The sequence below is a fragment of the Salmo salar genome, chromosome 06 (assembly GCF_965601325.2).
Source record: "Salmo salar chromosome 06, fSalSal1, whole genome shotgun sequence".
NCBI classification, from domain to species: Eukaryota; Metazoa; Chordata; class Actinopteri; order Salmoniformes; family Salmonidae; genus Salmo; species Salmo salar.
Genome location: NC_138296.1, coordinates 64,617,785 through 64,630,022, shown reverse-complemented (window position 1 = coordinate 64,630,022; position 12,238 = coordinate 64,617,785). Strand labels below are relative to the sequence as shown.

Sequence of the window (12,238 nt, the reverse complement as noted above, 5' to 3'; positions counted from 1 at the left end):
ATGGTTGTCCGAGCTGTGCGCCAGTAGTTCAAAACAGACAGCTCGGTGAATTCAACATGTTAATACCTCTCATAAATACAAGTAGTGATGAAGTCAATCTGTCCTACACTTTGAGCCAGGAGAGATTGGCATTCATATTATTAATATTAGCTATTTTGTACATCAAAGGGCCAGACGTGCTGCCCTGTTCTGAGCCAATTGCAATTTTCCTAAGTCCCTTTTTCTGGCACCTGACCACACAACTGAATAGTAGTCCAGGTATGACAAAACTAGGGCCTGTAGGACCTGCCTTGTTGATAGTGCTGTTAAGAAGGTAGAGCAGTGCTTTATTATAGACAGACTTCTCACAATCGTAGCTACTGTTGTATCAATATGTTTTGACCATGACAGTTTACAATCCAGGGTTACTCCAAGCAGTTTAGTCACCTCAACTTGCTCAATTTCCACATTATTTATTGCAAGATTTAGTGAATGATTTGAACCAAATACAATGCTTTTAGTTTTAGAAAGATTTAGGACTAACTTATTCCTTGCAACCCACTCTGAAGCTAACTGCAGCTCTTTGTTAGGTGTTACAGTCATTTCAGTAGCGGACATGTATAGTGTTGAGTCATCCACATACATAGCCACACTGGCTTTACTTAAAGTGGCATGGCATGTCATCAGTAAATACTTTTTTTTAAAGTAAGGGGCATAGACAGCTGCCCTGGGGAATTCTAGATTCTACCTGGCTTTTGTTGGAGGCTTCCATTAAAGAACACCCTCTGTGTTCTGTTAGACAAGTAACTCTTTATCCACAATATAGCAGGGGGTGTAAAGCCATAACACATATGTTTTTCCAGCAGCAGACTATGATCGATGTCAAAAGCCACACTGAAGTCTAACAAAACATTTCTCACAATCTTGAAAAAAAGTGCTGTGCTTGTTAAATGTCCTTCCCTATAAGCATGCTGAAAAGTTTGTCAATTTGTTTACTGTAAAATAGCATTGTATCTGGACAAACACCATTTTTTCCACAAGGTTACTAAGGTTGGCTTACAGGCTGATTGGTAGGCTAATTTGAGCCAGTAAAAGGAGCTTTACTATTCTTAGGTAGAGGAATTACTTTTGCTTCCCTTCAAGAGCTTGGGGCTACACACTTTCTAGTAGGCTTAAATTGAAAATATGTCAAATAGGAGTGGCAATATCGTCCACTATTATCCTCAGTAATTTTCCATCCAAGTTGTCAGACCCCGGAGGCTTGTCATTGTTGATAGACAATCATTTTTTCACCTCTTCCCCACTCACTTTACAGAATTCAAAATTACAATGCTTGTCTTTTATAATTTGGTTAGATATACTGGGATGTGTAATGTCAGCAGTAATTTTATAAATTTGTCAATTGGAGCGTCTGTTTGATCCTCATTACACAATAACAGATATTCTTTACATCAACAACATAGTATGACCTCTTATACACTATATTAGTCCCAGCCTTTGGAACTTTGGTTTTCCTAGATATGGCTACTATATTGTGATCACTACATCCGATGGATCTGGATACTGCTTTCAAACACATTGTTGATGATGTTGATGATGTTGATGATGATTTCATTCCTGTGCTGTTTGTAACTACCCTGGTAGGTTGACTGATAACCTGAACCAGGTTGCAGGCACTGGTTACAATTTTAAGCTTTTTCTTGAGTGGGCAGCTAAATGGAAATATGCACAAGTCTTTTGGATAATGTGCCAAGTATGTGGGTCCATTCCCTTTCAAGTGTTTAATTATATTCCAGGAGATACAGACCTAGGTTTTAGTGTTGAATATCTGGAGACATTTTACATTTTTAAGTAGGGGAGGGTGAAATTTATATGACTAATTATCCATTTTGGCATGTATTGAGCAATTATTGTGCAGTACCAGTATGGCCACTCTTGTTTTAATGTTGTGGTTGCTTCTTCTATGGTGGGCTCGCACTGTGGCAAGACAGAGGCACCAACAGAAAATACATTAATTTCCTTTATTTTGAAGGTAAGCGAGTGGCAAAGCCACTATTCAAAATAGTAATGTTTCCGTAGTGTTTGTTATATTGTTATGAAGTGTTTATGTTTTTATGAACTTGTGAAAGTCTGCTAGATAATTTAGCCATAGCAACACTAGCTTTCCTAGCAAATCAAATGTAACTAGAGAACACATTTGACTAATTATATTGTCATGTTGATGACTCTATAATTATATTGTATTTTGATACATACTGAACAAAAATATAAACACAACATGTAAAGTGTTGGTCCCATGTTTCATGAGCTGAAATAAAAGATCCCAGAAATGTTCCATATGCACAAAAAGCTTTTCGCTCAAATATTTTGCACAAATGTGCTTACATCCCAGTAAGTAAGCATTTTTCCTTTGCCAAGATAATCCATCCATCTGACAGGTGTGGCATATCAAGAAGCTGATTAAACAGCATTATCATTACACAGGTGCACTTTGTGCTGGGGACAATAAAAAGGCTACTCTAAAATGTGCAGTTTTGTCACACAACAGAATGCCACAGATGTCTCAAGTTGAGGGAGCGTGCAATTGCCATGCTGACTGCAGGAATATGCCCGGCCCCATGTCACAAGGATCTGTACACAATTCCTGGAAGCTGAAAATGTCCCAGTTCTTCCATGGCCTGCATACTCACCAGACATGTCACCCATTGAGCATGTTTGGGATGCTCTGGATCAACGTGTATGACGGCGTGTTCCAGTTCCCGCCAATATCCAGCGACTTCGCACAGACATTGAAGAGGAGTGGGACAACATTCCACAATCAACAGCCTGATCATCTCTATGTGAAGGAAATGTGTTGCGCTGCACGAGGCAAATAGTGGTCACACCAGATACTGATTGGTTTTCTGATCCACGCCCCTACCTTTTTTTTAAGGTATCTGTGACCAACAGATGGGTATCTGTATTTCCAGTCATGTGAAATCCATAGATAAGGGTCTATGGAATTTATTTAAATTGTTGGAATTCCTTATATGAACTGTAACTCTGTAAAATCTTTGAAATTGTTGCATGTGGAGTTTATATTTTTGTTCAGTGTATATTCTGAATTTATATTTGTACTGTTATTACTTTTTCAATGAAATGGCAGTTGAGAGACGTTTGCCAAGTGAGTCAACAACAAGATGGAGGCACCAACATAAATATATTTCTTATCTTTATTTTGAAGGTCTTGGCTCCCTTTCTTCAACTCCACCACACTATATGTGTAACAAGGTCAATAATGCTGAGAGCAGATGAGAATTTCAGTCATAAGATTTTTTTTTAAGCCTCACGGTGTCTACTCACCAAATGTAACGGAGGCCTCTTGGTGGTAGTATCCATCTGGGGTCTTTTTCTTCAACATTGAGCAGAGGTCCAGCCTGATCACCCTCTCATCTCCAAAATGATGCTGAGCGTAGTCAGAGTACAGCTCAGGGTCCAGCTTCTTCACACCCTGGGAGACAACACAGACAGACACACAGAGACATGGGGATGTGCTTGCTGTCATGTATGACCAGATATGGATGTTATTGAACACACCCATCCACCCTGACCCCACACAGGAACACGTGCACGCACAGGAGGAACACGCAAGAAATGTGTCATCCACCACCAACAAACAGATTAAGTCGGCAGCTCCCATTTTCCCCTCCAACCCCCAGGTCAAATCCTCATCCCTCCTGCCAGACCATCTACTAATATCTATCTACTGCCATAACCATCGGTCACTTAGCCACGATGGAACACATAACCATCAGTCACTTGGCCACGATGGCAAACATAACCATCAGTCACTTAGCCACGATGGCAAACATAACCATCAGTCACTTAGCCACGATGGCAAACATAACCATCAGTCACTTAGCCACGATGGTAAAACATGTCAAAGAGTGGACCGCTGTTACAAATTTACATTCTCTCAAAATGAACATCATTGTTAACAATTTTTTAACGGGCCTGCTTCCTTCCACGTGACAGTGACGTAGACTAAAGATATTGTACGCCATTTACAAGCTCAACAGTATCACAGGAATAACTTTTCCTCATTTTGTATCACTGTATTATAATAGGGTATGATAATTCATACGCTCCACAACTACTGATTTTCATTCCCAAGTCAAGAATGATCATGCAGAGACTGTTATTTCATAATACACATTATTATAATCAATGACATTAAGACTCCAGAAAGCTATTAACATTCATTTAAATTGATTTAAGTCGATCAAGATTATACGAGCCAGAATACAAATGTACACCTAGCGGTGAATGACTCAGCGTCACCACCCTCCACAAATTTCATAGTCTTACCTACGCACCTACATAAGGTATCCCTCAAAGGCAGAGAAGGTTGCCAGTCTGAAAGGAGAGTGAAGCTGCCCTAGACCTAAACACAGCGGTGTTGTTTCAGTCTGTCTGAGTCTGTGTTGTTCTCTATGCATGCCATTCCAGCCAGAGTGATGAGGCTCACCTGACTGCGTAGCTTAGGAGCTTTGGACAGTTTCATGAAGGTAAGGTGGGGCTTGAACGCTTTGCCGTCGCCGGACGAGAGGCCTTTCTCCTCAAATGTTTTCCTCACAACCCCTGGAGCGAATGACCACAGAGACAGAGAGAGAGGTTGATGGGAAAAACAGCAGCAGATCCATTTGCAATGCAGGACCGTGAGGGAGAGAGCAACTTTAGCCCAGGATGGTGTAAGATAAAGAGATAATCAATAGGAGGAGAGAAGAGGAGAGGGCGGGTGTATAGCGGTTAGTGGAAGTACAGGAATGGGCAGGACAGCTGCTGATAACATAATCCGTTAGTGTCTGTATTTAGGAAAGCTTGCTCCATCAAAAAAAAAAAAACACAGTTTCATTGGAAACAGTAAGTAATACCTAGAAAGAAAAAAAAAATAATACCAATATATCCGATTTTGCTAAAGAGAGAGAAAAAGCTAAATATTAAATATTATTTTATGAAAATTGGGTAAACAAAACTGTGCCGAGGGCTGACCCTTGGAAATCCTCATACATAACAGATTTATCCTGAATTGGCATCCCAGCTCACATCTATATACGACTAACATATAGCTAGCAAGGCATGGTGAATGACGTCAAAGATCACGCACACGGGAGAGAAGCAGGGGGAGGAGGAGGGAAAAAAGGCAGAGTGGGTGGGGCAGCAGTAGTCGACTAGCAGTAGCACCCACCTGTGATCTGGGCCAGCGTGGCGAGGTGTTCTCCCTGAGCCAGCTCTACAAACGCCACCTCATTCCTGAAGTGTCCGATGCCGTGGAAGGGCAGGATGAGCTCCCGCCCCCGCAGCAGGTCCCGCAGCGCTGCCTTCATTTGGGCCACTGCACACGCCGCCCTGCAGTCAGCACAGCACAACAGCCAGATCAATCCCATGGCATTAATCCCCTCTACAGCCTCTCTCCATCCTCTTGCTCTTCCCACCACACCATGCTCACACACTAGCCGTTCAGGCTAATACATCATTCATCTCTGCAGTATTTAGTGATGCAAAGATAAATTGCCTGGGATGTGTACACAGTCAGATCTGTAACCATTTGTTTATCAGAGGGAGATACTAGGCCTATATATTCAGTGGTTATAGAGGTAAAAAAAAAAAAAAAGAGGACATTGTTACCAGCATTGTGTTTTACTGTATGTTTTCAGATTTTTATTATTACTTTAACCTGTTGACAAATTATAGATGAATCGATATTGTCGCTACAACATGTTTATTTATTAAGGATCCTCATTGGCTCTTCCTGGGGTCCAAACAAATGAAGGCAAAAATGGTGAAACACATTACACATTTACAATACAACATTTATAAATACCACCATACATATGTGTGTGTATGTGTCTCCTAACATTTCGCGTTGTTCCAAAAGGTGTCGTTTTATCAGTTTTGTTAATAAAATGTGTAGGACATGGAAACAGACAGAATTATTCTACTACAATCCTGATCAAACATGGTGGCTATCTGGTTGAAATAGTTGAGATCAGCTGCAGACACTCACAAGTTGACTTCCTCTTGACTGGCCAAGTGGGTCACCAGCAGCGTGATGTGAAGACTGCCCACAGGCACCAGAGCCCGTGTGAGTCTGGAGTCTCTCTGCATCACCAGGGCCTGCACCACCCCCACACCTTCACTGATCTGCACAAGTAGAACATGCCATTCACCCTCCTGCCATCCAGCATTTATATAAAACAACCAGAGACCCCCCCCCCCCCCCCACATACCAATCAATCAAATGTATTTATAAAGCCATTCTTACATCAGCCGATGTCACAAAGTGCTGTACAGAAACCCAGCCTAAAACCCCAAACAGAAAGCAATGCAGGTGTAGAAGCACAGTGGCTAGGAAAAACTCCTTAGAAAGGCCAGAATCTAGGAAGAAACCTAGAGAGGAACCAGGCTATGAGGGGTGGCCAGTCCTCTTCTGGCTGTACCACCCCTTCCCCATGGGCTTGAAAGCAAAGAAAGTACCAAAGTCTAAATAAATATATATAATTGGTTTGTATGTGTGGGGCTTTAGCTGAGATTGTTCTTTACTTCCAGGGCTTAATTGTTCCTTGCCTAGCACCATTCATTCTCACTGTCGATAATTCTAATGTTATAACTTCTAAATGGTTAATAAGTGGGGTGGTTGCCATCTTAGAGCCAACATTTGTCTGCGCAGCAGTGCTGTCTGCCAGCAGTAATCTTGTCTGATTGATGGAGAGATTCAAGAGGCTATCATCGTTAAGTAACATAATAGATGCAAAGCATTGAATATTTAAATTCATGCTCTTCGAAATGCATTTTAGTCTGAGGTCCTGAGCTCTCTGGAGCAGGTTTTCATCAAGGATCTCTGGTTCTTTGCTCCGTTCATCTTTCCCTCGATCCTGACTAGTCGCCCAGTCCCTACCACTGAAAAACATCCCCACAGCATGATGCTGCCACCACCATGCTTCACCGTAGGGATGGTGCCAGGTTTCCTCCAAACATGACGCTTGGCATTCAGGCCAAAGTGTTCAATCTTGGTTTCATCAGACCAGAGAATCTTGTTTCTCATGGTCCGAGAGTCTTTAGGTGCCTTTTGGCAAACTCCAAGCGGGCTGTCATGTGCCTTTTACTGAAGAGTGGCTTCCATCTGGCCACTCTACCATAAAGACCTGATTGGTGGAGTACTGCAGACATGGTTGTCATTCTGGAAGGTTCTCCCATCTCCACAGAGGAACTCTTGAGCTCTGTCAGAGTGACCATCGGGTTCTTGGTCACCTCCCTGACCAAGGCCCTTCTCCCCCGATTGCGCAGTTTGGCCGTGCGGCCAGCTCCAGGAAGAGTCTTGGTGGTTTCAAACTTCTACCTTTTAAGAATGATGGAGGCCACTGTGTTCTTGGGGACCTTCAATGCTGGAGACATTTTTGGTAGCCGTCCCCAGATCTGTGCCTCGAGAAAATCCTGTCTCGGAGCTCTACGGACAATTCCTTCGACGTCAGGGCTTGGTTTTTGCACTGACATACACTGTCAACTGTGGGACCTTATATAGACAGGTGTGTGCCTTTCCAAATCATGTCCAATCAATTGAATTTACCAATCAAGTTGTATAAAATATTTCAAGGATGATCAGTGGAAACTCAAGCTCAATTTCGAGTCTCATAGTAAAAAGGTCTGAATACTTATGTAAATAAGGTATTTCTGTTTATTTGTAATAAATTTGCAAACATTTCTAAAAACCTGTTTTTGCTTTGTCATTATGTGATATGGTGTGTAGATTGATGAGGGAAAAAATGTATTTAGTCCATTTTAGAATAAGGCTCTAACGTAACAGAATTTGGAAAAAGTCAAGGGGTCTGAATACTCCGAATGCACCGTAAACTTTTGAAACTGCACTATGAATTTAAATCCAATAGCCAGAAGCGGGAGCCATGGGACGCATTGAACTACAGAAATTCAGCCGTGGCAATATATTCATTTTGACAGAGATATTCTGCCGGTTAGAGTAACTGGGATATCATTCCATATACTGAAGTTTCTGGCAATGGTTTTATCCAAGGAAGGAAATATATCCACTCCCAAATATTTAAAGTGAGAAACAATTAGGATTCCATAAGTAGAGATGGAGTCCTCCATCGGGGGCTTGAGAGGCAATAGAGCGGATTCGGTTAGATACATTTTATAGCTTGAGATGAAGCTGAATGTATCTATGATCTTCAATGCATTTTGGAGCAACTGAGAAACAACGTCTAGATATAGTAAAATATTGTCAGCATATAACGAGATCTGTAGATTTTAGGGAAATTGGTGTTATTTCCTTCGATTGATGAATTACCTGGCCAGAAATCCATGGATATAAGAATAGCAAAGGCGAAATTGGATCGCCTTGTCTGCTGCTTTGAGTGATTCTGAATGGAGCAGAGCAGATATTGCCTGTTATAACTATGGCTGGGGGATTGGCATATAGTATTTCAATCATATTAATGAAATTGGAGCCAATTCCCATATGTTCCAAGACAGACCAGAGATATGACCATACTAGAGTATCAAAAGCTTTTTCTGCACCGAGAGATAATACAGCCCAAGGAGCTGTTGTTTCTGATGAAGCATCTAAGATATGTAATAGTCGACAGAGGTTATACGAGGATAAACGCTTTTTAACAAACGCACCAAGTTGCCTAAGTCTCGAGACGGGACGACAACATTTTAAAAAACAGTATAACATTGTGTTTATCAAAGATAAGGCAATAGTATTCATATTTTTATTTAACCTTTACTTAACTAGGCAAGTCAGTTAAGAACAAAATCTTATTTACAATGACGGCCTATCCCAGCCAAACCCTATTGCCTTCTATCTTTGATCAACACAGATGTTAAACTGTTTTCTATGTAGCAGTTGATTTGCGATCACATGCAGTATGTATTCTAAATATAGTGAGTTTATATGGAGACACTATATAGGAGAAATACCCCAAAATAAAATAAAAATGCATTTTCAACAAAAATATATCACTAAATTGTACCTTGGGATTTGTGATGGGTATTGAAACAAAGTAGTTTGGGCGTTGTGTTTCCTTCTTTTTCTTTGTATCTGCATCCTCTTCACTTTCTACCCGACCACTTGCACCTCTCTTTCGTTTATTTTTCAATTTGGCCTCTGGCTTGGTAACTGGGGGAAATGTAACACAATGATATTAGTGTTGTACAAGAGACAAATGTGTGATTCCGTTATTCTGTAGTTGGATTTCACTGCCCTCCTGTAAAACCAACTGCCAGTCAAGTCAACAATGCATTATTCATCGCCAGTAGGCAGCTGGAGAAAATTTGAATGCAAGGGCAGCTGCGGTACAAGGAAGATCCTTGCATCAATTGGCAACTACAAATAACCAGTCATTATAGACTTACAGAGTCGGTGCCGCTAGTCAAATTTCTGCTCTCCTACTCGCCCAGCCAGTTAAAATGGAAAGATACCATCAACTGGTCACACTATGGGAACTACTGAGCACATCCTCTCAATGAAGGTATGTTACAGCTAACTGTGTTATATCCAGACTAATATGTTGATTTAAGTTAGCCTGGATTCAACTGCAAAACAAATAATATGACATAAACAGTTTACTTACAGCCAAGGTCCTTCCATATTGCTGTACTTGCAAATGGAAGTTCTGACATAAGATTGTCAGAACATTCAGATGACTTAGACTTCTGTTTCCTTCCACGTGGCTTTTTGGGTCTCTTCTTGATCCTCTTCACTATTTCATGTTCTGAGGAACAAGGGGGAGATGATGACAGCATGGGAAAGGCTAAGATGGATCCTTCAAATACCTCAGACATACTTTTCAAGAAAAAGGCTCTCCAAGTATCTGGATGAATGTAATTAATGTTTATAGCTAGTGAATATAAGCTATTCCTTGGAAGTAGTTGAGCAACTGCAAAAACTGATCATTGTACAATTTATGGTCAGACTAGACAGATTGTGTGTGTGTGTGTGACTCCACCCCATCCACTGTTCTGCTTCGGGGCAATTCCACGGTAACAGAATTACACGGTAACAGAATTACACTGAGACGCAGAACTTTTACTTAAAAAAATGTAAACCAAACAAAAACTATTGATTTCAAAGTTATAAAATATATAACTCTATGCACAAGGACAATTTTTAACAAGTTCCACAGAAAACTTGACAGAAACACATTTACAGGGATAACACTGCAGATACAAAGTTCTGGTTCCAGAATAAAACTGAGGGAGATTTTACCATAATTCTGTTACAAAAAAAGTTTCCAGTAAAACATGTTTTATTTACTGTGTAATAGTGATTGTGCATATAGTTCTGTGGTCATTGTGCATAGAGTTCAAATGGTTTGTTAAACTTCAAAATCAATGGTTTTTGTTTGGTATACATTTTATAGAAAAATCTGAGTCTCTGTAATTCTGTTAGCATGGAATTGCCTTTTGACAACAACAAGCATGTAAACAGTATGCTAGAAGGTCAGACATCTTGTGATGCACTAGGCCATGACACTGGCCACCACTAAGACGGTACATAATAACAACAACATACTGTACTTGGATGAAAACAATGGGGGTTCTATCTGTTTGCGTAGCATGTCATCCAATAAATTACTGTGGGGTGCACTGTCAAGAAGAGTACTTTCTTACAATTCTCGAATCATTATTTGTGAGTTTTCGATTTCAGTGATGATATATGTAGTGAAAACAAGCACCACAGAGTGTTGGCTAAATATTTCTCACCAGGGGCAATGAGCTCCTTCACATTGCAATGCAAGTGACTCTCCTCAGCAGCAACTGGATCGGTTGATGCATCATGTGCAGGTGACAGCAGGTGGTCGTTGCCATGTTCAGTGCTGTTTGTCTCAAGCTCGACAGCATAATCAGTCCAAGTGACCGGCTGCATTTCAATTAAGTTTACCTGACCTTGAGGTAACACAGAAACGTAGCAACTGTTTTGACGAGCTTTGATCAAATTCAGCGAGGCACCTCGTGCAGTTCGCACATTGGTGTTTTCAGCTACAAGCACTCTTCGAAGCAGACAAATCCCTCTAAATGATTTAAAGAACTGAAGTCCTAGCATGAAAACCTAAACGAGATTCACCAGTTAGCTAGCTACATATTTATAGCATTTGTGCGCAAGACAGCTTACTCACATGTGATCAGGCCATGGGATTCAGTCTTACGTGCTAGCTAACTTTAGCTAGCGCCTGCCACCTGTTGAAATAAGTCAAATTCAAGTTAGCTCGCTAACTAGCTATAACCGCGATAGCATGGCTACGACAGCAGACAGGCTGACTTAAAGGAACATGTGCCTGGACAAACGTGTCACTCACTCATTCGAAAATAGTAAAGTGTTGCTTACGGCTAGCGTAGCTAGCTAACATGGTTCGCTACACATGTAAACACAGGTCTACGGATACTCAAAAGGATCAAATTACATACGCAAACGACAACTAAAGTTACCGTTGTCATATGACATTCTCGTGCTCAACGCTACAGTTTTGGAACATCATGGTAATGTTACCTTTTGTATTTGTTTGTCTGTAAACGACAAAATCAGCTGTTTACTCTTCAGAATATAAAAAATATCATAATACAGATGTAGTGATGTTGATTAGTAACACACTTTGTATTTGACACTGTTACTGAAACAATGTTTCACTTTCTGCTAACTGATACAGTAACGTTAGCTAGTGATAATAGGGTGAGGCCATATTACAATATTGTACAGGTAACGTGTTTACGAAATAATACATTACCTTCAACAGCTAAATTCAGAGCACTCATTTCTCTCACTAAATGCTGAGAGTTGTCCGTCACTTTTGTGCCTGGGAACTGCTACTTTCTTAAAACAAATAGCCAGCAACAGGTGGTGATATAGTATCAGTTAATGCGCTATTGCCTCAGACTAGGCCACAGAGGACCCCCAGGACATGGTTTGTAACGCACACATGCTGTGTAGGTGGCGTGGTGAACAACATACACAAAATAGATCAGAGCTCTTATAACTATCTGAGTACTGTTTATCTCTTCTCTTCATGTATATAATAACTGAGGGGAAAAGACTGATCAAATCAATACACACCTTATTGTATTTGTGTTAGTGACAGTTATCAGCTTTGTAATTTCAGCCATGTGTTGCCTCTTGTAAAATGACACTGAAGTCACATATATTGAGGTGATCCTGAAGGACAGATCTCACAACAAGCCAGTAGTTTGTCATCATAACATTGAG

At 40.8% G+C, this 12,238-nt stretch overlaps 1 protein-coding gene across 9 annotated transcripts in view; it reads right to left on the bottom strand.

The window, feature by feature from the left end:
* Positions 1–11,893, bottom strand: part of akap7 (A-kinase anchoring protein 7) — a 51,922-nt gene extending 40,029 nt beyond the window's left edge. For 4 of the 9 annotated variants that reach the window (XR_014392703.1, XR_001329273.3, XR_014392704.1 and 1 more), the window contains exons 1-7: positions 10,744–11,471; positions 9,612–9,752; positions 9,012–9,157; positions 6,026–6,162; positions 5,207–5,367; positions 4,487–4,599; positions 3,322–3,469 (exon numbers count right to left, since the gene is read on the bottom strand). Coding sequence is in view for 6 of the 9 variants with exons in the window: in XM_082976838.1 (XP_082832964.1) it covers positions 3,322–3,469; positions 4,487–4,599; positions 5,207–5,367; positions 6,026–6,162; positions 9,012–9,157; positions 9,612–9,752; positions 10,744–11,083 (1,186 nt within the window). In the remaining 3 variants the exon portion in view is untranslated. Of the gene's footprint in view, positions 1–3,321; positions 3,470–4,486; positions 4,600–5,206; positions 5,368–6,025; positions 6,163–9,011; positions 9,158–9,611; positions 9,753–10,743; positions 11,493–11,762 lie in introns of those variants that run through there. The other 5 variants (XM_014205097.3, XM_014205096.3, XM_014205094.3 and 2 more) reach the window with 5 other exon arrangements.
* Positions 11,894–12,238: the final 345 nt, after the last annotated feature.